Here is a 27,217-nt window from a genome sequence, read left to right on the forward strand (position 1 = left end):
CCTCCCTATCCTGATAACCCAATCACCCCATTGTTTGTCAGGAATCTATCCACTGCAGCCTTTAAAATATCAAAATATCCTGCTTTTGCAATCTGTTAGCAAAAGAGTTCCAAACACTCATGAACATGAGAGCAAAAGAAATGTTTCTTCTCATCTCTGTTTTAATTGGGCATCTATTATTTTTTCAGCAATGAGCTATAGTTCTCCCACAAAAGTAAACTGCGTCTCCATATTCACCCTGTCATGACCCTTCAGGATCTTATACCTTTCAAGCAAATTGCTTCTTACTTTTCTGAAGTCCAGCAGATACAAGCCTATCATGTTCCACCTTTTCTCTTAAGACAAACCAGCCATTCCAGCTATTAGTCTGTGAATCTTCTCTGAATTGCTTCTGACTTATTTACATCCTTCCTTAAATAAGGAGGCCATTACTGTGCACATTGCTCAAGATGTGGTTGAATCAGTGTCCTCCTTTTGTAATTGATTTCCCTCACAATGTGCCTTAACATTCAATTAGATTTCCTAATGACTTGCTGTACCGGCATACTAACCTTTTATGATTCTTGCAGTAAGACACCCAGACCAGTCTGCATTTCAGAGCATCTCCCACCATTTAGATAAATTGCTTTTTATTCTTCAAATTGTCCAGTGTCACATTTTTCCACATTATACTCCATTTACCAAATCTTCGACCACTCACTTACCTTTCAATATCTCTTTGTAGCCTTGTTATCTTCATATCAAAATTTTCTTTCCTGCCTATATTTGTGTCAGCAGCAATTGAAGAAGACCCGGGTATGCTCTTTCTTTGCTTCCTGTTAGCTAGCGAATCTTCTATCCATTCAAATACATTACTCCCAACATCACAGGCCTTTATTTTTCTGATGTCACACCTTACCAAATGCCTTTAGAAATTGAAGTACACTACATTCACCAGTTCTCCTTTCTTCACCATGCACACAACCTCTTCAAAGAGCTTCAATAAATTGGTCAAGCCGAATTTCCCTTCTATAGAACATGTTGATTCAGCCTGATACTCCAATTCAGGATCTCTTTCCACTGCTGCTGGTATTAACCAGCTTTCTGGTCGCTTTCGTTGCTGACCAACTTGTTGAGACCTAATCCAGACACTGAATAATGCTATAGTTGGAGGGAACATTTGCTGTCAGGACAGGAAATGTCAATGTGGGAGAGAAGACCTATAAGACAAGGAGAAGAGAGGCAGAGTACCTCAGTAACCATTGCTGCCCTTGGAGTTCCTGACTCTGGAATTACAGCTCATGACTTCACTGAACATCACAACCCCACTTTGGGAAGCCCTGTCTTAATATATAGCATAGCACAGACTTATAAGTCTGATTCCTGGGATGGATGAGTCTGATTTCTAAGATGAGAGTAAGAGCATTAGAGATTCATCATGGGGACCTAAGCGAAAGCGGGACCAGGATCCACTGGTGAGCATAGAACCTACAGTCTCTAACAGCTAGAATGGGAGCAGGACCAGATACCATCTGCAAGCTCCCATCTGAGCCATGCATCATCCTGACTTGAAACTATATGACTGTTCTTTTACTATCACTGGGTTAAATCGTAGAATTTCCTTCCTTACTACACTGTGAATGTACTTCCACTGCTTGGACTATGGTGGTTAAGGATAATTAGGGATGGACAATAAATGCTGGCCTAGTCAGCGATGCCCATATCCCATGAACAAATTTAAAAACATGGAGGAAAAGAAAGGACAAGATTGAATTGATTTCTTCAATTAGTGAGTCATTCAAAGAGAAGAAGTGACAATCAGTTCAAAATCAATTGCATTATTCATGGTGACCCTCTTTGGGAGGAAGAAGGGCAATGAGAATCAGCTTTAAAAATACCAGATTTCAAAGGGAAGGGGAAATGATGTGTGAGGAAAAGGGTACTGATTGGTTAGTTGAGGTGTTGTCTTGAGAATGCAGCAGGGATCAGTTATCACTTAAATCTTGGATGAGTTGATAAAGGCACAATATCATGAACATGTTTTTTTGAGTTTTCAGAGAATTGGGTCCTCTTTTATAGCCTTTAGTAAGAGTAAGCAAGCTGTATTCAAGCCTGATTGATAATCTTAAATTGGCTATTAGCACAATTCATAGCACAATAAGAGTCAAAAGAATCATCTCAACAACAGAACCTGGGATCAAAGACTTACTGAATTGTCTTTTCAGGTTTTCCTATTTGTCTACAACTGTACCATTACAGATTCACATTAAATTTTTGGCACTATGTTCTGAGTTTTACAGCTGAGCTGGATGTGTGCAGTCAGTGTCCTGCCTATTGCAAACAATTGAATGGCCGTGCTGGTTTAATGTGATCTACCAGTCATTGGGCCACAAGCCTACATATCTGACATTGGTTACACTAAAATATTGTATTGGCCACAAATGACTCTGTTAAAAATCACACAACACCAGTTTATAGTCTGACAGGTTTATTTGAAAGCACTAGCTTTTGGAATACTCCTCCACACCATGTAATGACTATGTCTTTTTTATTTTGAGTTTTTTTGAAGCTGTAGATAGAATTAAGAAAGAACTGTTTTAAAACAAGCTGATTTTGAAAGAGTGGTGGCAGTTTCAGAAAGCAATTAACTTGACATTCATTGCAGATATTGTGTAAATGCCTGTTTGAACAAGCAGTGATTGCAATGTTGCAGACTATTTGGAGCAAAGGCAAGGAATACAGATGCTGCTTTTTTTGCAACAAGAAATTGATTGGTCTATGGACCAGTGACTAGTTATGAATGACAAAGATCTTTATGCCTAGCAACAAGTGGTGTGATTGGTTCTCAGGTAAGCTGGGAGAAGTGACAGACAGAAAGGGAGTGAGAGAGAGAGAGAGAGAGAGGGAGAAAGAGAGAGAGTGTGTGTTCAATGCTTCCCCAGCTCAGGAGTGGTCTCTGTGTTCTCTATTGTCAAAACTCACTGCAAACATGAAGAAAATCAGTTTCTTTTTCCTGTAACAGTCGCTGTAAGCTGTGACTTTTCACTGATAAGTCAGACTTCTTATGAGTGAACCAGCCACCTTGTGTTTCTTGCCAACCAGTAGAAGCAACCAGAGAAAGACAACTGAAGTAAAGTGCTGGCCAGTAAAAGAGTCAAAAGAATAATCTCAACAACAGATCCTGGGAACAAAGACTTTCAGATTTTCCTCTTGTCTATAACCTAATTATAGACAATAAACAATAGGTGCAGGAGTAGGCCATTCGGCCCTTTGAGCCAGCACCACTATTCATTATGATCATGGCTGATCATCCACAATCAGTATCCTGTTCCTCCCTTATCCTCTTGATTCCATTATCTTCAAGAGCTCTATCCATCTCTTTCTTGAAAGTATCCAGAGACTTGGCCTCTATTTCCTTCTGGGGCAGAGCATTCCATGTATGCACCACTCTCTGGGTCAAGAAGTTTCTCCTCAACTCTGTTTTAAATGGCCTATCCCTTATTTTTAAACTGTGTCCTCTGGTTCTGGACTCACCCATCAGCGGAAACATGCTTCCCCCCTCCAGAGTGTCCAATCCTTTAATAATCTTATACATCTCAATCAGATCCCCTCTCATCCTTCTAAACTCAAGTGTATACAAGCCCAGTCACTCCAATCTTTCAATATATGATAATCCCACCATTCCGGGAATTGACCTTGTGAAGCTACGCTTCACCCCCTCAATAGCCAGAATGTGCTTCCTCAACTTTGGAGACCAAAACTGCATACAATACTCCAGGTGCGGTCTCACCAGGGCCCTGTACAGCTGCAGAAGGGCCTCTTTGCTCCTATGCTTAATTCTTCTTATTATGAAGGCCAGCATGCCATTAGCTTTCTCACTACCGGCTGTACTGCATGCTTGCTTTCATTGACTGATGTACAAGGACACCTAGATGTCATTGTACTTCCCCTTTACCTAACTTGACTCCATTTAGGTAGTAATCTGCCTTCCTGTTCTTGCCCCCAAAGTGGATAACCACACATTTATCCACATTAAACTGCATCTGCCATGCATCCATCCACTCACCTAGCCTGTCCAGGTCACCCTGTATTCTCATAACATCCTGCTCACATTTCACCCTGCCACCCAATTTACTCTGTCTCTCTGTGGGTGTGAGAGGAAGTTTATAACGGGGTTAAAGTTTTAGTTAACTATTATATGCTAATGGTTTATAACTGGTTAAATGTAGCTAGATCCTAATTTCTTGTAATAAATAATGATTCTCGTTCAGTACATAAACCTGGTCCACACTTTCTATCAACCTGGGTCTGAAAGTCAGGTAAATTGGGGACTTGATGTACTTTATAAAAACTTTAATCTTTGTGATGACCCTAGTAAGTCAACACATTTTCAGCTCTAGTAAGTCATAACCTGCAATAAAAAACAGAAACCTGTCTTTGGTTTCATGCAGTGTCCTGATGAAATGAATCAAAAGCTTGAGGAGTAGCAGTTCTTATTCCTTTAAGACACTTTACTGATTTCTGAACATAGACTGCAATTATAGCCACTGCTCACATTGTTTCAGGCAGCAACTGTTTGCCTTATGTCCCCCATCTGGATTAATCTTTTATTTCTTTCATTGTACCATTATCACCACCTTCTGCATCGCACCATCATCCATCTTATTATTTCATCCCCCCATCTTCATGAGGAGATGAGGAGAGATGTTTTTTCACTCAGAGGGTGGTGTAACTTTGGAATTCTCTACCTCAGGGAGCTATAAAAACTCAGTCATTGAGTAAGGTGAAGATTGACTGTTTTCTAAATAATAACAATGTAAGGGGATATGGGGTTACAATGAGAAAAAAAAACGAGGATGATTAGCCCTGATTGTATTGAATGATGGAGCAGGATCAGTGAGCTGAATGGCCTGTTCTTCTCCTATGTTTCACTTTATTACCAATCTTTCCTTTTGTTCTTTCCCCATCCTCTTTTCCTTTAAAATCTAGCTTTACGCAGTTCTGACAAGAGTTCATCAACTTGAAATATTAACTTAGCTACTCTCTCCACAGATGCAAACGTGTATTTTTATTCTTGCCTGTTTTATCAATGTGCATGGACGTGAGGGCATGTGTGTAAACCCCACACTGGGAATGTCTAGCATTGATTTGATTTAATCTGTCATTTTCCTATCATGATTATCACAGTGTGCTGTGACTCCTTTAACTCCAGGTCAGGGCTTTGATCAGAGAGAAATTGAACTCCAGTTTTCAAACAGTTCAGCGGATGTTTCAGACGAATGATCCTAAGGGAGCAGGCACAGTTTCAAAGTAAGTCATAAATTCTACACAGCACTTCCTTTGGGAGAAAGCCAAAAACCTTGATGGATAATACATCGTCCTGTTGTTTTTAATACATCGCAGTTTATTTGGGGTGTGGAGTTTGTTGGTTGACTGTTGCTTTAAAGTGACAAAAGGAGTTGGATTCTCCAGTATGTCCCTGTTAATGCAAAGTTAATACTGGAATGGCATGAGATTATTACTAATTAATGCTTATTCTTGTTGTCCAACAGTGTATTTCATGACAGTACAGAAGGAGGCCATTAGGCCCATCATATCCCAATTTCCTTGAGGATAGTCTAGGACTGCAGTTTAGGTTCTGAGCATCCATACATTTAGCACTACCAGTGTAATTCTGTTATCGAAATGCCATTTGCACCTTGTGTGCATATGCCCAGCACAAGCCTTGCCAAATGTCATGTGAGTGATGGACTTAATGCAGACATTAGGAGTACATGCCTGAATAGAACAGGCAGCTTGTATGTCAGTCATTATATAGTAGGTGATTTGATTTCAATGCTGACATGTGAGACCTTGTTATTCTACCTAACACCCTATCTTAACTGTATGAAGCTGAACAAGTATTCAGTAGCATGGAGGAAGCCCTCTTTCTCTCCCCATGCACCCTTACAGCACCAGTTTAAAGGGATCCCTGGCAGCTTGTGGTAATTGCTGGTTTCTTTCGACTTGCTGCGCATGTGTTTGGGGAAGTCTTGGGTGCTTTGACAAGGTAGTTACAATTTGTTGTTCATTGTGGGTAAATTATCTATTAAGAGACAAAAGTGAAGGGGATTGTTTAAGTAAGTACTTAAAGCACATAGAAAGAGAGACTGCTAGTACACAGGTATTTTGGGAGGTAGGAACCATACATATGTGATACTCCATTCTGTGAATAAATCTGTTGTCAGGAAAAATATGAGTGCTTAGCTTTGCACTTCACTAACTGGTTTGGGATTAAATTATCATTTGGTGACGGCATGTGAGGTTGGTCTTGGTGATGATGACTACAACTCTGAGTACAAGATTCACTCCCAGTGATAAGTGTCTGACATAACATAAGAACATTGGTAAATTTGGCACTTACTCATAGAGTCATAGAGATGTACAGCATGGAAACAGACCCTTCGGTCCAACTCGTCCATGCCGACCAGATATCCCAACCCAATCTAGTCCCACCTGCCAGCAACCGGCCCATATCCCTTCAAACCCTTCCCATTCATATACCCATCCAAATGCCTCTTAAATTGTACCAGCCTCCATCACTTCCTCTGGCAGCTCATTCTATACATGCACTACTCTCTGTGTGTAAAAGTTGTCACATGTGTCTCTTTTATATCTTTCCCTTCTCACCCTAAACCTATGCCCTCTAGTTCTGGACTCCCCAACCCCAGGGAAAAGACTTTGCTTATTTACCCTATCCATGCCCCTCATAATTTTGTAAACCTCTGTAAGGTCACTCCTCAGCCTCCGACGCTGCAGGGAAAACAGCTCCAGCCTGTTCAGCCTTTCCCTGTAGCTCAAATCCCCCAATCCTGGCAACATCCTTGTAAATCTTTTCTGAACCCTTTCAATTTTCACAACATCTTTCCGATAGGAAGGAGACCAGAATTGCACACAATATTCCAACAGTGGCTTAACCAATGTCCTGTACAGCCATAATATGACCTCCCAACTCCTGTACTCAATACTCTGACCAATAAAGGAAAGCATACCAAATGCCTTCTTCACTATCCTATCTACCTGCAACTCCACTTTCAAGGAACCATGAACCTGCACTCCAAGGTCTCTTTGTTCAGCAACACTCCCTAGGACCTTACCATTAAGTGTATAAGTCCTGCTAAGATTTGCTTTCCAAAAATGCAGCACCTTGCATTTATCTGAATTAAACTCTATCTGCCACTTCTCAGCCCATTGGCCCATCTGGTCCAGATCCTGTTGTAATCTGAGGTAACCCTCTTCGCTGTCCACTACACCTCCAATTTTGGTGTCATCTGCAAACTTACTAACTGTACCTGTTATGCTCACATCCAAATCATTTATTAAATGACAAAAAGTAGAGGATCCTTGTGGCACTCCACTGGTCACAAGCCTCCAGTCTGAAAAACAACCCTCCACCACCACCCTCTGTCTTCTTTGAGCCAGTTCGGTATCCAAATGGCTAGTTCTCCCTGTATTCTGTGAGAACTAACCTAATTAGTCTCCCATGGGGAACCTTGTCAAACACCTTAATGAAGTCCACATAGATCACATCTACCGCTCTGCCCTCATCAGTGCTCTTTGTTACTTCCCCAAAAAACTCAATCAAGTTTGTGAGACATGATTTCCCATGCACAAAGCCATGTTGACTATCCCTAATCAGTACAAATACATGTACGTCCTGTCCCTCAGGATTCCCTCCAACAATTTGCCCACCACCGACGTCAGGTTCATTGGTCTATAGTTCCTTGGCTTGTCCTTACCATCCTTCTTAAACAGTGGCACCACGTTAGCTAACCTTTGGTCTTCCAGCACCTCAACTGATGCAGAGTGAGAGGGAGGTGATGCTCAAAGAGGGATACGGACAGAGGCAGTGAAGGAGTTTCAGCAGGAGGTTCCAAGTGTATTTCTGCTCTCTGAATGTAAGCCAGGTTTCATCGACGTAAAGAATTTAGTACCTCTTGCTAACAGACCTGCAGCCTCAGAGTGAGGTATGGATAATACTGTCAGTGGCTAAGAAGGCGTGACTGTGATGTATCACTATTAATTCACTGTCACTGTGTTAAAATTCTGGAATTCCCTTCCTAAGAACATTGTGGGTCAACCTACAGCAAGCGGTTCAAGAAGGCAGTCCATAACTGCCTTCTCAAGGGCAACTAAGGATACGCAATAAATGTCCACATCCCATGGTGAATAAATAAACGAGGTGCATTGCAGATATCACTTCATTCACATTTGGTAAGTCCATCTGGTTGTATCTGTGACAGCATGCTTCTATTCCCACCTCAATGCTTGTCTGCAGGATTTCCTCAGGGTCCTCTGTGGATAAAGGACATTTCCCCTCCTCTTTCCCTCATATGCCACGGCCTGGAACACTGTATCTGAGAATCTAACCTCCACACGCTGCTGTGTTACACAGCCTACATCCCCTGTCACTCAGACACTCTTCCACAATCACTCCCCAGCTGCAGCCATAGTAAACTTCCCTCTAGTGGGTGAAGGCTGACACTAAGTACTACAGTGTATGTGATGCTGGGCTTCCTGCTGAGACAGGCAAACACCCACCAGCACATTTACCGTTGTCCACCTATGTCACTTGGATTATCAGACAGCACCGATTACATTGAACAGATGCAGATTAATCACACGTCACAATTCCTGACCACATCTACATTCGTTGGGCATCTGATCCCATGAGCCAGCTCCCAAATGTTTTGTTAATTATTCATGGATGTGGCAGTCAATGGCCAGGCCAGCATTTATTGCTCATCCCCAATTGCCCCTTGGTATGAGTGCATTGCTAGGATCACCATCAGAGGGCAGTTAACAGTCAACTACTTTGCTATGGATTGAGTCACATGTTGGCCAGGCCAGGTAAGGATGGCAGATTTTCTTCCCCAAAGTGAACCAGATGGGTTTTCACAACAGTGGCTACATTAGACTAGCATTTCATTCTAGACTTGAATTGAAACACCACCATGTCCCATGGTGGGATCTATTACCCCAGAGTGTTAACCAACGGTTCATTACCACAATGCCACTGCCATCATCTGAGTTATTTTATTTCTGCCTGAGGGTTTTCTTTTCCACTGGGATATGGAATGCTGAGAAAATGAAAACCCCAATGGAAAGAATGGAGCATGTTTTAAATTACATTTTAAGATTTAAGTAATTCATTGGCTGTGAGGCATTATAAGACATCTCGAGGACATGATAAAGTGTTATATAAATGTTCCTTCTCCCTCGAAGCTGTAAAAAGCAGGGAGGCACAGAGCCAAGAGAAGTGAGTGGAAAATCTGTGGGAGTATCTTGCAGCTTTATTAGTGTGAGCCTTTCCAGGTAATTGGGTAGTGATAATGTATGCTCAGTGTGAAACTGGCACGAATCACTTACCTGGTTGGCTTTTAGCCACACTGGGTGCCAACCAGAATTAAGGCTCTTCCAAATGAAAACAACTTTCTCAGGAACTGGGGCGATTTTGTTTTAATTAGCATTTAAAATCTGGCATAGTGAAAGTACTTATTATTGTTCTTGTAATATTATGATTTTAATTACAATTGCTTAACCCTTTGGATTAATCCTGGCACAAGGTAACCAAAAGATGAATTTGTGATATTTTTAAATAGGCTAATAACATAGCGAACTATTCTAGAGCTCTTTGGGCAAGTTTCCCATCTTTCAGACTCTGTAAAGGTGAGTTTATTCAAAGCTCTCCTGCCCATATATTGACTCGCTTCAAATCCCCTTTACCCATCAGCCAGTGTTCACTGATCAATCTTCTGATCTGGAGTCACCTCCATTTTACAGTCCCCATCTGGTTCGTAAACCTCTCCCTAGCCCCCTTTCCCACTTTCTCTGTAATCTCCTCCAATATCACAACCCAGTACAATCGTTATACTGTTCACATTCTAGCCTTGTGAGCATCCCTTCAATCACTGTATTGTGCCTTCAGCTCTCGAGGTTTTAAACTCTGGAATTCCATCCTGGAACCTCGGCAAATCCAAACATCACTTTCTTCATTGAGGGCACTCCTTGAAATTCTCCCTTTGGCTAAGGTTTTAGTCATCTGTCCAAAGGTTGCATTGTTTGGCTGAATGTGTTTTTTAAATTTTTTTTTCATTAGTGGGTGTTGCTAGATGGACAGCATTTATTGCCCGTCCCTAGTTGCCCTGTGAGGAGGTGGTGGTGAGCTGCCTTCTTGAACCGCTGCAGTCCACCTGCTGTGGGTTGACCCACAATGCCATGAGGGAGGGAATTCCAGCATGCTGTTAATAATTCTCTTGTGAAGCACCTGGGAGACTTTAGTGCTTTAAAGAGCCAGATAAAAGTAAGTCGTTGATGGCATATTAACCACTCATCGACCATTAACTGTTTTATTTGGCACAGAGAGGCGCTGACAAGGATTCTTTGGAATTTATGTGGATATTTAAATACTCAACAAGTCAACGATCTCCTTGGCAGGTAATTATAACATTTAAATGTATTCCAGTGGATTTTTTTTGTTAACTATTGGAGGTTAATGAATGTATTGGTCCTGACAATATAGGTGGGAATCTCAGTGAAATACTGAAGAAACCAAATTATTCTTCATTTTGTTCCTTCCCTACTCGCTCAGACTTTCAGTGTATCAGTGGAGAGGACAGTGGGATGGTTGAGGTGAAGATACCAAATCATAATTAGCCTCGAAGGAACAGAGTGTATGAAATTCAAGGGAGGAAGTCAGCTTTGCCTCAGGTTTAATTTGTCACTGGATCCCATGAGCAGGCCCTGCCAGCTGAGGTGGAACCAGAACCTACCTTTTGGAGGCTGGATGATCACATTCTTGTTTTTGCAGTGCTTGGAGAGATCTGATACTGTTTAAAAAAAAACATCTTTCAGGTCAAATGTTAAAAGATCACTTGGTCATTATTTTGAAGAAGAACTAGAGAGTTCTATCCCAGTGCCAAGGTCAAAATCTCCTCCTCAACTAATATCACTGCAATGGATTTTTTAAAAATCCCTTTGGGATCTCACTGTGCACAACAGCAGGAACCAATAACCCATCTTTAGAAGAAGGTTCTGTCTGTGTTAATCTGATCACTCATCTCTGTGCTGCAGTCTTATCAGGCTATATACATTAGCAAACTCTAATATTTCACACCAGCCTGACGACACTTCCATTATTTCAACTAACACCTTCCTCAGCATCTTACTCAGACAGTAACCTGTTGTGGCAAGGCCTCCAGTACAGGTGGCGATGGTGAGGAATAGGATGGGTAGGGGAACTCAAGCAGTCTTTGGTAGAAGGACAAAGTTAAAAATCACAGGACACCAGGTTATAGTTCAATAGGTTTATTTGAAAGTACAAGCTTTTGGAGTGCTGCTTCTTCATCAGCTAGATAGTGGGGCAGGATCATAGGACACAGAATTTATAGTAAAAGATCAAAGTGTCATACAACTGATGCGATGTATTGAACAAACCTAGATTGCTGTTAAGTCTCTAGTCACTTAGAATGGGAATACCGGTTTCGATTGATTAATATGTAAATCCCAGAACTTCTCTGAAATCACAGTCCTGAGATAACTTAAGGTTTTATCAGTATAAAAAAGGTGACATCTCAGCTCACACAATGCATTACTTTGTCAGAAAGGGCCTTATAGAGAGAGGGCGATACTCACTAAAGGAATTCTTCAACCAGATATGAACTATATGCTTAATTCTATGCAAGTACTATGGTTTGTTAGTTTGACCTTAATTTCCTTTCAGGTTTTTAAAGAATTGATGCTAGTGGAATAAAGAAACACTGCTTCATGATCTTCAGGCTGACCATGTGTTTTAATCTCCTGTTGCACTATGGTGCTACAGATTAGGATAAATGGAATTATATGGCTTCACATGATTTCTTCTACAGAACTCTCTAAAGTGGCTTATCCAAACATATATAAACAGTTTAAAAAAACAATAATTTACATTTATGTAGGGCTTCTACAATCTCAAAGGACTTCACAACTCATTAAGTATATTTCGTGTGTATAGTCACAATTGTAATGTAGGAGAAGGAGCAGCCAGTTTGCACACAGTATATTACCCCAAACAATAACAGGATAATGAACAGATAATGTGTTTCTCGTCATGTTTGTTGCAGAATGCTACCCCTCTTCCTCCAATTGTGTCCTTAGATTTTGTACACAGCCAGACCAGGCTGCAGTTTAGCATGTCATCTGAAAGAGTACATCAACAACAGTGTACCATTCCCTCAGCCTAGAATTTGCATGCAATCTCCCAGTTGGGATTTGAGCCCATAAACATGTGACTCAGAGGCAAAACCACTACTCAGTGAGCCACGTTTGACCCCTCGATGCACTGTACCAAGAATGAAGAAACTGAAAACCCATTCAAGCCCTTGCCTGAATCTCCACCAGGCTCCAGAATACAAAGGTCGTAGTGAGGAACTGGTCATGAGCTGTTTGGCTGTAGACAGGACAATGTGCTCGAGGCTAATAATCCAGGTTGAGGTTTACTCTTTGTGGGACTGGTTGTTTTACAGTTGGATGCCATTAGTGGTCCATGTTTATGTGGACCGTGGACTGGCACCCATACTACAAGCTGGTCTGCCTCTCCTGAGTCCATTTAGGGACACGTGGTCCTGAAGTGGGACTTGAACCCAGCACCTTTTGGTGCAAAAGTATTAGAGCTGCCTACTGAGCCATTTGAACAGTCAAACTTTAGATTATCTGTCTTTCTTATCATTACTGTCTATTAGCTGGAACATGTGTCTCGATTGACCATCTCTGAGAGTTTGGTTTTCTAAGTTGACCTCTCCCTATTTTTTAGATTAGATTAGATTACATTACATTACAGTGTGGAAACAGGCCCTTCGGCCCAACAAGTCCACACCGACTTGCCGAAGCGTAATCCACCCATACCCCTACATTTACCCCTTACCTAACACTATGGCCAATTCACCTGACCTGCACATCATTGGACTGTGGGAGGAAATCGGAGCACCCGGAGGAAACCCACGCAGACACGGGGAGAACGTGCAAACTCCACACAGTCAGTCGCCTGAGGCGGGAATTGAACCCGGGTCTCTGGCGCTGTGAGGTAGCAGTGCTAACCACTGTGCCACCGTGCCACCCAGAACGAAAAGGCTGAGGTGTCTCCTCATCATTCCTTGTAGTTCTGTTTTCTGTGCTCCTTCTAACCTGGCAAAATCCAGTCCACTAGTTGAGAAAGTTCTCCATCACAGACATTGAAAATTTCTCTCCTTCTTTACCTTGAGCACTGTTTTTCCCAAGGGTGACTAACCTATCCTAATATCACTATTCTAATTTATCTACACAACTTTGAAAACTTTGCTCATCTATCTCCTCATCAGTGTTCAAACTGTAGCCAGAAAATCTCCACATAAGATAACTGCTTCCCTTCTGTTCCTTAACTTAGGCCCAGTGGATTAACTCCTAGAACCATCTCATCAATCCTTTCTAAATGGAGCTATAGAAGCCTAGGGGAGGCTAAGGGTCAGAATTATTGTTGCTAGACTAGTAATCCAGAGACCGAGGTAATGTTCTGGGCACCTGGGTTTGAGTCTCATTACAGCAATGGTGGAATTTGAATTCATTTTATTTTAAGAAACCGGAATTAAATGTCTAATGATGACTATCAAACCATTGTCAGAAAAAACCCTGTCTGATTCCCAAAATATCCTTTAGGAAACTGTCATTCTTACCTGTTCTACCATGAGACTCCAGACCCACAGCAAGGTAGTTGACTTTTAAATGCTCTTTGATATGGACCATCAGCCACTCAGTTGTATCCACGGCAACTAGGGATGGGTAAGAAATGCTGGTCCAGCCTGCATCCCATGAGTGAATTTATTTAGAAATCCTTTATGGATGCTGAAATAACTCCAGAGGCCAGTACCCCAGTGCCAAGTCACACTTTATTTACATGTGGAGAGTCCTTGACACTGACCCAGCTCCCTCAGAGCTAGCTCTCAGAGTGAATAGACACTCTGACACTCCTGTTTATATCTGTCAGCCAGAGTTCCCTGTTTGGATCAGGTTAATAGCCCCAATCAGGGAACTCATATACTGTGACGTCTACCTGGCTGACCATGTTACATTCTCTACATCCCTCCCCCTCTGAGTCTGAGGACACAGGCCGGATCTTTTTTTTGTAGCTCCTCCTGAGGCGTTTTAGCACTGGGCCAAGTGCCTCCAAGTTTCCCTTTGATACAGGCAAAGAGTAACACACTGCAGCTTGCCTCTTGCGCCCAGAGCGTTTCGGAAGAAATTTATTCCCCCCTTTAGGCAGCAAAGGTGTCGTGGCAGTGACAGCTGCCATGTCCATCTCAGATTCTGAGGTATCTTCAAAGTTTGACGGAGAGGGAGAATCCATGGGTTCCAGAACAGTTGGAAAGGTTGTCGAGGAGCAGGGCACCAAGTACTTCCTCACCGTTTGTGAGTTTGCAGCTTTCGTATGGTCCACATGCTCGTTCAGGACCGTCACACCTCCCTGAACTTTATACATCACGGGACCTGACCTTGCGTTGACCATGCCTCTTAGCCACATGGGGCCATTCCTGTGATTCTTACACCAAACGTCATCCCCGAAGTAAACTGTTTCTGTTGCTTAACATAGTCTTGTGTCCACCATTAGCATTCCTGATGCCATTTCACCCTCTCACACCCCACACCCTTTCCCCCCTCAGGTCTGGGAAGATCCAATTTAACCTGAAGGGGAGTGTCCTCCAGCAACTAAGCTAGACCTATCCCTGTAGTTGCATGTAGTATAATCAGATAAGAATCTGGACAGTTTGGAATCTAGTCAAACTATACGCTCTCTTTAAGCCTGTAATCAATTGGATTTCTCTTTCCGCCCCACAATTTGATGTTGGATGGTATGGAGCTTTCCTAATATGTTGAATACCATTCGACTTCGGGAAATACTCAAATTCCCTGTTGGTAAATTATCTGTGGCCAACACTTCAGGGAGTCTGTGTCTTGCAAAAGAAGCAGACAGTTTTTCTATCGTTGTCCCTGTATTTGACAAGTGAACGCTATGCACATCCAGCCAATGACTAAGAACATCAAGCCCATGATAGGGTCTGTATAGTCGACGTGTAACCGAGTCCAGGGTTTACCCGGCCATTCCCATGAATGTGAGGGACCTGCTGGCAGTAATGTTTGTCCTTGTTGGCATTCTGGGCACTGCCCAATCAACATGTTTATGTCATCATCAAATCCTGGTCAGCAGACATAATATCTCGCTAACGTACACATTTTGGAAACCTCTGGTTGACCCTGATGGAGTTCAGCCAGTATCTGGCAGGGACCTTTGCTTGGGACAATCACTCTTGCTTCCCATAATAATATTCCGTCCTCTATGTGACCTGGTCTCTCCAGTCCAAAAAGGTTTCAGTTCTGGCTGTGATGGCCCTTTGGCTTCCCCCACCATCACCAGGTGTTTGAGTTTTGGCAGAACTGGGTCTACCTGTGTCCAAAGTCTGCTATTGTCAGCTGTGACTGGAAGCGTATCCAGAAAATTTAAAACCACTTCCAGGCACCACTGTTGGTGTATCTGCCAGTGGGAGGCAGCTCAATGCATGAGTATTTACCACTTTGCCTTCCCGGGACAGTGTTCCAACCTGTAATTGTACACACTTAGTATACAGCCCACCGCTGAGTTTGGCCTGAAACTGCGGACGGCACTTCCTTGTCCTCTTTAAGGAGATCCAGCAGGGCTTTGTGGTCCATTATTATCACAAATTTACAACCATGAAGTTATTGGTGGAACATCCTGACTCCAAATATGACCGCCAAACCTTCCTTCTCTGAAGGTACAACAATATATACCCAAGTGAGGGTTATGTGTGGCTTGGAAGGTATCTTTAAGGCGCTGGTGTTCCCAGGTATCTACTCCCCTTGTCTTTCTAGATGGAAGTGGTTGTGGGTCCAGAAACAGCTTTCAGAGGAGCACAGATGAATTTCTGCTGTGCATCTTGTAGATAGTACATACTGCTGCCTCACAGCATTGGTGGGGAAGGGAGTCAATGTAGGGGATGTGGTGCCAATCAGGTGGGCTGCTTTGTCCTGGATGGTGTCAAGCTTCTTCAGTGCACTCATCCAGGCAGGTGGGGAGTGTTCCTTCACACTCCTGACTTGTGCCTTGTAGATGGTGGATAGACTCTGGGGAGACAAGAGGTGAGTTACTATGTGCAGGATTCCTAGCCTCTGGCCTAGTCTTGTAGCCACATGGATATTCCAGTTCACACCTGATAATCTTCAATTCTACTTCCCTGCCTTATCCCCACACACTAGAGAAACACTGCTGTATGTTACATATGTGTGGGCATTTGGAATAGTTTTGTACCTGGGGGAGGGGGGAGGGGGAGGATATTACAAGCCACTAATCAGAACTTGCAGCTCTGATTGCGGACCATATTAAACTCCATTTTTGCCTTTGGGGATTATTGTGTCTGTCTGTGCTTTCCTCCTAATCTGTGGTGATTGTGTCTTTGTTCAGTGTGTGTTCTGCTGACAGGGTAGATTTTTTATGTCGATGTTTATTGTCAGAATGAAGATAATTATTAAACAGCTTCTACTTTCATCTCTTTGCAGTTTAGGAATGGCTGGACTATCACGATTCTCCTTTGCTGACTTTGTCAGCCGTTTCCAGGACACTGAGGTAAGAAGAGGTCGTTAACAGAAATCATTCCTGTGATGCCTTTGTTAAAAAATGGAGTAGCTTATATATTTCAAACATGTTGCTAGAGGCTTTGTTTGCACAAGTACATCTTATTCATAAAATTGTGAAAGCACAAACATTTTAGCTTGAAGATTACAGAGTTAAATTGAGCCTGGCCAGGGTTTAGTGCTCTGGGTGCCTTTACTTTTTTTAATTAACCTGCTTTTCTGAATCAACCCATTTACCTCTGAAGCAGGTGGGACCTGAACTTAGGTCTCTATGTCCCAGGGGTCAGGACATTGCCACTGCATCAAAAGAGGGCCCTCTCTGGGTGTCCTCAAGGACAACAAACTCCGAATCGCAACCCTAAACCAGCTCCGGCCAATGAGAAAATCTGCTGGATTGAGTCTGAATGTGCCTGAGGATTCTTCCCCAATCAGAGGGGACAGGCCTTAAGGAATGTACAAGCAAAACCTGGAGGCTCAAGCTGTTTAGCCTTCAGGGGCAAGTGTAGGGGGAAGGTACAGGAGGCAATTATGTTGGAGATCAGAATGGGATGGTCGGGACAGGATGCTCAATGAGTTAAAGCGGAGGGCATGTGTTTGTTTTTCAGTGGTAACACCCAGTTGCTACCCCAGACGGAGGCAAATACAGATACCCCTCCACAACTCGGCCAGCAGGTTATCCTGGTTACCAAACAGGGAATGCAAATTGAGTGGCACGGTGGCTTAGTGGTTAGCACTGCTGCCTCACAGTGCCCAGGGACCTGGTTCGATTCCAGGCTCTTGTGACTGTGTGAAGTTTGCATATGCTCCCCGTGTCTGCGTGGGTTTCCTCCAGGTGCTCCGGTTTCTTCCCACAATCCCAGATGTGCAGGTTAGGTGAAATGGCCACGCTAATGTTAGGTGCATTAGTCAGAGGGAAATGGGTCTGGGTGGATTACTCTTCAGAGGGTCAGTGTGGACTTGTTCAGCCAAAGAGCCTGCTTTCCCACTGTAGCGAATCTAATCAGTCACTTCTCTCGTGAGCGAGGAAGGTAGGTAATCGGGCTGGTGGCTGGTGAAGCCCTTCTGTGTTGTTAATTGAACACTTAGAGGTGGTAATTGGTGGTGGCTTGAGAAGGTAGCTTATGGACAGAACCCCGTTGCTGAACTGATGGGAACTGGGTGGGGGCATGGCTAGAATCGTTTTGGGGCTAACATGTTACTGACCCTTCTCACTAGCTTTCTTGCCACCTCCATAGAGGGGAAAATGACATCCCCTGTCTCCATGCACCATGTTCAACTCTTATGGACCTCAATGCTCTTACATTTACATCACACATTCCATGTTAGCCATACAGTCCAAGGACAAATCATTTCCAATCGAAAATTACAGGAAGTGTACTAGAATTAAACCTTTCTGTATATGCCATGTTCCATTCTGAGCTGCCAGCAATCTTTCTCCATTTTGATGCTGCAGCAGCTTTTCATTTTGCGCTCATCAGGACAAATGCAAGAATGCCAAATTCCAAATGACCACAACCATTTAGGTTTTTTCTCTTTCCCCCCACTCTACCGCCTAACTGAGGCAATGCTTTTTCCCAGTGTGTGCAGGTGTGAGACACAGTGAAAGATCCCCACCGTCCGGTACCACAACCAGTTTTTTTTACCCCACACTACCGCCTAACTGCGGTAGTGCTTATTTTTTCCCCAGCACCCATGCTGTGTGTGTGCAGGTGTAAGACACAGTGAGAGACACAAAGTACACGAATCTTTATTCAATTTCCACCACCAGGAAGAAAGGAAACACCCGAGTGGCCAGTGACAAACACTGCCCTTCACATCAAAGGGCAATGCTGTGTGATCAAACAGTGAAGGGGAGGGCAGGGATCAAATCAAAATAGAGTTGGAGGGGGAAATAATGCAGTCCACTCCCTGCGGCGGCCACCTCTCCCTGAACAACTCCAGGGCGTTGGTGGACACCACGTGCTCCTTCTCCAAGGACACCCGGGCCCTAATGTAACCGCAGAAGAGGGGCAGGCAGTCGGCCCTAATAACCCCCTCCACGGCCCGCTGCCTGACCTGTCTATGGCCAGTTTGGCCAGGCCCAGGAGCAGACCCATGAGGAGGTCTTCAGACCTGCCCTCCTTCCTACGTACCGGGTGCCCGCAGATCAGGAGCGTGGGACTGAAGTGCAGCCAAAAGCAGAGGAGGAGGTTTTTGAGAAAATCAAAAAGGGAGTGCAGACGCCCACACCAATATATACATGGTCCACGGACTCCACAGCGCCACAGAACAAGCAGTTGGACTGGGAGTCCGTGAACCACCACAATCTGCAGTTGCAGTGGACCGCTGCGTGCAGCACCCTCCCCCCCCAGATCGCTGAGTGAAAGGGGAAGGGCTCCCACGTAGAGAGCCCTCCACTGGGGATCCCCACCGCCCGGTACCACAACCATTTTTTAAAAACATATGGAGAGTCTTTGACACTGATCCAGCTCCCTCAGAGCCAGCTCTCAGAATCTCTGACACATTTTTTTTCTTTTCTATATTAACCCCCACACTACCACCTAACTGCGGTAGTGCTTATTTTTTCCCCAGCACCCATGTTGTGTGTGTGCAGGTGTGACACACAGTGAGAGACACAAGGTGCACGAATCTTTATTCAATTTCCACCACCAGGAAGAAAGGAAACACCTGAGTGGCCAGTGACAAGCAGTGCCCTTCACATAAGGCAATGCTGTGTGATCAAGCAGTGAAGGGGAGGGCAAGGGTTAAATCAAAATAGAGTTGGAGGGGGAAATAATGCAGTCCACTCCCTGCGGCGCCCACCTATCCCTGAACAACTCCAGGGTGTTGGTGGAGACCGCGTGCTCCTTCTCCAAGGCCATCCCGGGCTCTAACGCAGAAGAGCCGGGTGCCCGAAGATCAGGAGCGCGGGACGGAAGTGCAACCAAAAGCAGAGGAGGAGGTTTTTAAGAAAATCAAAAAGGGAGTGCAAATGCCCACACCCAATATACATGTGGTCCACAGACTCCACAGAGCCACAGAACAAGCAGTTGGGCTGGGAGTCCGTGAACCACCGCAACCTGCAGTTGCAGGGGACTGCTGCGTGCAGCACCCTCCTCCCCAGATTGCTGAGTGAAAGGGGAAGGACTCCTGCGTAGAGAGCCCTCCACTGGGGGATCCCCACCGCCCAGTACCACAACCATTTATCATGCAAGAGAACAGCTGTTGATTGGCTGACAAATTTAATTTTATTGGCAATGAGAACTTGTCATGAGAAAGCTATGGAGAACTATAGGCTCTCCAAGCACCTAGGTAATTCATAAAAGGTGCAAGACTTGAATAAATTCTTTTGTTTACATAGAACAGCTCTCTGCTTATGTTTGTATATCGCTCTTGACAATCTCAAATCATAGAATCCCTATAATGTGGAAGCAGGCCATTCAGCCCATCGAGTCCAAACCAACCCTCTAAAGGGTATCCCACCCAGACCCACCCCATCCCTGTAACCCTACATTTCCAATAGCCAATCCACCCTAACCTACACATCCATGGACACTGTGGACAATTTAGCGTGGCCAATCCACCTAACCTGCACATCTTTGGACTGTAGGAGGAAACAGGAGCACCCAGAGGAATGTGCAAACTCCACACAGGTAGTTACCTGAGGGTGAATTCGAACCTGGTTCCCTAGCGCTGTGAGGTAGCATTGCTAGCCACTGAGCCACACCATGGGTGAAATATTTCTGCTTGTTGAATGTGCCCAATGCTGACTGGTATCCAACAACTGCGAGTAATTAGGAAAGTTAATAGAAAGGTCTCATGCACTACAAGGTAGAATTGAATACAAAGGTAGGGAGGCTATGCTTCAGTTGTACAGGGCGACGCCGCCTCCAGATACATGGTTCCCCTCCCCTCCCTCGTCAGCCTTCATTCCCTCAGGGACACCTTCGTCCACTCCTCCACTCACAACACCTCCCCACAGCCCCCAGTACCTTCTCTTGCAACGGCAGAAGGTGTAATACCTGCCTGTTTACTTCCTCACTCCAAACTATCCAAGCCTTCCAGGTAAAGTAGCAATTTACCTGCATTTTATTCAATCTAGACTACTGTATTCACTGCTCACAATGTGATCTATTCTACATTGCGGAAATGAAACTCAAATTGGGTGACTGTTGCAGAACATCTATGTTCCATCCTCAGAAATGACTCTGAGCTTCCTGTTGCCTGCCGCTTCAACACATCTCATGTTCTCTAGCCAACATGTCTGTCTCAAGCTCTTTGCCATGCTCCAGAGAAGCTCAGTGCAAGCTAGAAGAACAACACCTCATCTTCCGTTTACGGACCCTGCAGACTTCATGACACAGTATGGAGTTCATTAATTTTCGGGCCTGAGTACCTTCTCCTGTGTCCTTACCTCAACCCCCCCCCAAAAAACAGACTTGTCATCACGTGGGCTATCACCACAAACACCCATTGTCAGTGACTGATGGTCCCCATTAGCAGCTATTCACTCTCCTACATTGGCCTTTACCCACTCCTTTGTCTGCCCAAATATGTCCTGTCTTTGGGCTCCATCTCCACCTACCATTTACTCCTCCTCCTCCCCACCTTCAGCATTGATACTAACCTTTCCCAAAGTACACCCAGTTCTGAAGAAGCGTCACTGGACCTGAAACGTTAACTCTGCCTTCTCTCCACGGATGCTGACAGACCTGCTGAGTTTTCCCAGCAATTTCTGTTTGTTGTTTCAAATACATGGATGGTTTGATGAGGAACAGTTGGACAGACTAGGCCTTGAATTATAGCAAACTGGATATGGAAAAGATGCTTCCTCTTGTGGGAGCATCATTAACTCAAGGTCACTGCTTAAAAATCAGGGGTTGCTCATTTGAGACAAAGATTAGGAGAAATCTTTCCACACAGAGCGTTGTGACTCTTAAGAACTCTGTTTCTCAAAAAAATGGTGAAAGAAGAGTTTTTGATTTTTTTTTAAAGTAGAGGTGGATAGATTTTTTATAACCCATGAGGTGAAAGTTTATTGGGACTAGGCAGGAATATAGGGAAATCAGATCTTTCACGATTTTGTTAAATGGCAGAGTAGGCTCAAGAGCTGTCCTCCTCTTACTCTTACGTTCATATGATCACAAATTTCAAGCTAATGGTAAAAGTACAAGATTTCAGGACGGCTATTTAATGCTGCACCACATCATCATTTGGTCACCTTTTCAAGCCCCAAATCAATCACTTAGTTGCAAGGATCTCACCTCAGCTAGTACTTATAGAGTACTGTTTATTAGTTTGAAGTTTTCTTCCATAGATCGGGAAAACCGAGTGGATAAGGAATATTCAACCAAAGCAATTGCAAGAGACTGGGACCAAGAACGCCAACAATTGCTTTCTGCCGCAAAAATCAAGCAAAGTTGAAGAAACCACTGATAATCATCTTGCTGTACTTAAACAGAAAGTACATGAAAGGTGGGCGAAGCAGTGGGATTCAGTCAAATTTGATTTGTTTGGAAATTAGACAATATAGTGAGAGGCTTACTTCCGGGGTTCAGACGATGGTGTCGGGCAAGTGATATTTGAGGCAACTGCTCATTATCTGTGTCAATTATTTTAGACAATGAAGAAAGATTTGCATTTTTATAGAACCTATCGTAACTTCAGGAAGTCCTAAAATATTTCACAGCCGATGCAGTCCTTATCAAGCATAGTCACCTTTGTAACGTAAGAAACGTAGCAACCAATTTCAGCACAGAATGATTCCACATCTCACAAATGACCAGGTCGGTATAAAAGACCCCATGGCATGAAACAGACGAGATATGATTTCCCTGAAGTCCTTGCTAACATTTATCCTTCAATCAATAACACTGAAAGGATGATCGATTCATGATGGCATAGCCATTTGTGAAAGTTCACTGAGTACAAATTGACTGCCAATAGAACAACACTGACCAAGCTTCAGAAGGAAGGCTAATTGCCCAATTGCATCTGTGTTCTATTTTCAAATGGAGCTAACTGCCTTTCCCTACCCTTTCCTCATATCCTTCTAATACCCTATTCAAATACCTACACTGTGCCCCTTTAAAAGTAATTTCTTAATCACAATCCATTTGAAGTAAAACAGTTTTGTGTTAAAATATCTTCAAGTAACATTGACAGTCAACATCTGACAGATTTCAGTATGTATTGTAGTAATTTTTTCTAACCATGTTGTCATAGAGTCAAACAGCATGGAAACTGACCCTTTGGTCCAACTTGTCCATCCCAATCAGACATCCCAATCTGACCTTGTCCCATATGTCAGCATTTGGTTCATATCCCTCTAAACCCTTACTGTTCATATACCCATCCAAATGCCTTTTAAATGTTGTCATTATACTGACCTCCACCAATTCCTCTGGCAGCTCGTTCCATACACTCACCATCCTCTGCATTAAAAAGTTAAACCTTAGATCCTTTTTAAATCTTTCCCCTCTCACCTTAAACCTGTTTTTTGAAAATAGTTTCATAAGTATTAAAATGCAATTGCAGAGATCAGTGGTCTACAATGTACACTACTGTTTACAACTGTTCAGTACAGTTCATGTATTCCTCTTCAAGGTCAAGATATATTATTGTTATCATCATTTGAATCCTTGGGCTCTAAAATGGACAGCTCCATGTACAGCTTTAAATTTCATTTTGTTGTTTCTATATTGTGTGGGTTAAGGGACAAAGAATTTAGTTTCACTTTTGAGTTCTTTGATTGGTATGAAGGTGTCTGGAAATTTGTTTAAATGCATTTAAATCAGACAGTTCAGCTCTAAGGTGAACAGTTCAGTGCTATAGAAAGCAAACTTAAAAGAGAGGTCGAAATTGGGCTTTTGCCTATCAACTAGATGCCCTATAACATGGGAAACAGGCACAGAAATCAGTTACTTTAGAAAGATAGAACCATCCCAGGGAAGCCAAGGAATACACATATTTATTTCAGGTAGAAGGTGGCCATTCAGAGATAAACAGCCCATAAGTTTAGCAGTGCAGTTTAACAGCCACCAGAATAGTCAGGGCAGGAGAAAACAAGTCTTGGTTGTTTAATGTCTGTGAGGGAAAACTCCAGGGCCAGGTGTCTGTGGAGGAGGAATTTAAGGAATCTTTGTTAAGAAATAAATGAACTGTGTTAGCAGTTTGTTTCAGGATCTCATGAAGATATGTTAACTAAAGGAAATAGCTTTTGAGTAAATGCAGACATATGCTGAAAGGAAAGCAGGTGCAGTTGTGCCACCTGAAGAAGAAAGAGAGTTGCCAACAGGGTGATCTGTCATTGAGGTTTGAGTATCTGTAAAATTGTTGTTGAAAGTAAAAGGATTGAACCATTATTCCAAATATTTTTAATGAGTGTTCCCAACAGTTGTAATATAATGTGAAATTGTTTTATTTTCCTTTTGAGTGCAATAAACCTTAATTTCTTTTTGTTAAAAGTACATTCGCAGTCTCTTGAGAATATGTTCAGTGATGGACCACACCATAAACAAATAGCACAAATCAAACTTAGAGTCTGTTATCAATTTACATTATGGGATTGTCCAGCATTGCCATGAATTAGGACTGTAACACTCTTTTCAAAGTTAGGTTAGCTGTCAGCATTATTTCATTGTATATATCATCATCACTAACATAGATTCATAGAGATGTACAGCAAGGAAACAGACCCTTCGGTCCAACCCGACCATGCCGACCAGATATCCCAACCCAATTAAGTCCCACCTGCCAGCACCAGGCCCATATCCCTCCAAACCCTTCCTATTCATATACCCAAACAAATGCCTCTTAAATGTTGCAATTGTACCAGCCTCCACCACTTCCTCGGGCAGCTCATTCCATACACGTACCACCCTCTGCGTGAAAAAGTTGCCCCTTAGGTCTCTTTTATATCTTTCCCCTCTCACCCTAAACCTATGCCCTCTAGTTCTGGACTCCCCGACCCCCAGGGAAAAGACTTTGTCTATTTATCCTATCCATGCCCCTGCATTACCAGGAATTTACAAGTCTAGACATTGGAAACTGCTGTTAATAAAATGACTATAAGGCTGTCAGATTGTCATGAAAAAAGACTATTGGTTCATTAATGTTCTTCAGGGAAGGAAACTGCCATCTGTCCTCTAGGTTCTCTATTTGATTCCAATCTCACAAAATTATTGTATTTCAGCTATTGTCAGAAATAACTTGTTATATCATTTGATTATATCCAATCTCAGTGGTACAATAACAGTAACATCAATGTTTGAGATATTATTGGAGATTGGAGCATGTGACATTTAATCATGTGATAATGCTCAAGTGATATCTACTCGCACATTATTTGATCATTTGAACGTTTCGTAAGACTCAACAAAATGTTAATCTTACCATAAAACTAAAAATCAAATGACAAGATTAATACATCAAGAGCACAAACTTATAAGATTGTTTAAAGGTAAGTAATATTTAGGTTAGAGCCACTTCTCTGATGCTCATTGGCTGTAATGAGAAACACAAGTCAACCCCATTCAATAACTGACAACCACAATTCACGTTAATCACAGAAGTAACGTACAAATAAGGATTAAATATAATTATTACCTTTTTCATGGAAGTTTATAGAAACAATAAAAACAGAATTAAACTTAACTCAATTCACGTTCTCCCAAATCCCAACATTGAAAGCCGAACTTGGCAGATGTTGTCTTTGTTAGTGTGGTTCATGCATGTACAATATCCTGGCTGGCATAATAATCAACCACACAGTGTCTTGTAGAAAACAGTTGGTGCCTGAAAGGGGAGTGAGGAACATTGAGGAACAGATCAAAACAGGCTGACAAGAATGCACTCTCCTCCAATCTTTTTTCTCTCTCTTTCTGTCTCTCGGACTCTCCCTCTTTAGCTCTCTCTTTCTCTCTCACACACACTCTCTTCTCTGCCAGTTTTGCTGTCTTTTGCTACCTCCTCTGTGCGTCTTTCTTACTTCCTTTGAGTCTTTGATTCTCAGTCTCTCTTTCACTGTCTCTTATTGTCTGCCAGCTTTGCTGTCCTTCAATCATTCCTACCCCCTGTCGAATTGCTCTCTCAGCAGTCACAGAGTTTATAAGCTATTTTCATTGATTCCTGATGTTCACATATGGAACAGTGACACTGACTCATGAATAACAAGGCTCAGGCAGTGGATTGTGCTATTTGTTATGGTCATGTCCTCTGGAAACATCAGAGAAACCTAGGGTAGATTCACTGCTACCCATACATTGGTAGGAGAGACTAGGAGCCAAGACATAGCCTAAGAGTAAAGGGAAGACCATTAAGAACAGAGATAAGGAGAAACTTCTTCAGTCAGGGAGTGGTGAATCTATGGAATTCACCGCCACAGAAGGCTTGCAGGGCAGGTCATCGATTAATTTTAAGGGGGAGATAGAAATGTTCTTGATTGTCAAGGGGATCAAGGATTACGGGGAAGAAGCAGGCGAATGTTGAGAATCATATCAGCCATGATCGAATAGTGGAACAGACTCGATGGGCTGAATGGCCTAATTTCTGCTCCTATGTCATATTGTCTTACGGTCATCCGTCCTTTTGGATTATTCTAAGTTGCAGACAGCAACTGGGGAAACATGTCCAGGAGAAACCTACAACAGAAAGTCGACTCAGTCTTGGTAAACAAAATAGTTTGCCAAGACAGCATAGTACTTAATAGCTAGTTGTTTTGAATATTACATCAGCCAGGACATTGCATATGCATAAAACACACAAACAAGGACAACTTCTGCCAAGCTGACAGCTATAGCATCTGAGACCAATTGTCCATTCCCAGGGGAGTTAAGGATCCTGAGTACAACCAGAGAACCAAGTTGGCCGATAATTTGTCAGTCTTGCTGGTAATTCCCCAATTCTGAGAATGAATATGGAAAAGAAATTTAATTGAAAATTACTGGGCCATCTTCATGACTTAACTGACCAAATAAAGACTTCAATGGGCAGAGAAGTAGTTAAACAGGTATTATGAGGAGGGATGGAGCAGATTGTGGGCTAAAATGAAGTTTTGTCCATTGAGACAGAAGGCATAGCAGAAGTGGTAATCAAGCAAGAAGATGTTTTGTAGGTCAGGGTGAAAGAAGAAGTGGGTGGACTAAAAACTGAGAAACAGGGATCATTAGAAATACTAACTAAACATGCAGAGGTTGGAGAGTTGAAGCTGTTGTCTGAGCATTCCCTCACCACCGGTTACTTTGTTGTACAAGGCTATCTGTAACATTTCCCTGTCCTGGGATAGACATCTACAAGGTCCATGGATCTGGTGTGGTAGAGCAAAACCACTTGGAAATTAAACAAGAAGAGGCTCTTATCTTAAACAAGATGTCAATTGTTGCATATTAACAGTGAATTACAAATTGCACTGATGTGATAGATATTGTTACAGAAGCTACAAGGGAGACTTGGATGATAAAGCACAATCCTTTGAGATCCTAAGATATTCCCCCATTAAGTTCATATGATATCATCATTTGAGTGGTGCGTAAGGCAATTCTCAGCATTGACTTTTTATAATGCATCC

At 42.9% G+C, this 27,217-nt stretch overlaps 1 protein-coding gene across 1 annotated transcript in view; it reads left to right on the plus strand.

Annotated features, from left to right (window-relative positions):
* The window catches only part of LOC122559441 (uncharacterized), a 96,244-nt gene that overhangs the window by 13,676 nt on the left and 55,351 nt on the right, over positions 1 to 27,217 (plus strand). The window contains exons 3-6 of the mRNA XM_087996897.1: positions 5,192 to 5,289; positions 10,381 to 10,455; positions 16,597 to 16,663; positions 21,968 to 22,125. Coding sequence (XP_087853023.1) covers positions 5,192 to 5,289; positions 10,381 to 10,455; positions 16,597 to 16,663; positions 21,968 to 22,125 — 398 coding nt within the window. The remainder of the gene's footprint in view (positions 1 to 5,191; positions 5,290 to 10,380; positions 10,456 to 16,596; positions 16,664 to 21,967; positions 22,126 to 27,217) is intronic.

Source organism: Chiloscyllium plagiosum, unplaced genomic scaffold (genome assembly GCF_037043375.1).
Source record: "Chiloscyllium plagiosum isolate Xiang-an unplaced genomic scaffold, Cpla_swu_hap1 HiC_scaffold_19, whole genome shotgun sequence".
NCBI classification, from domain to species: Eukaryota; Metazoa; Chordata; class Chondrichthyes; order Orectolobiformes; family Hemiscylliidae; genus Chiloscyllium; species Chiloscyllium plagiosum.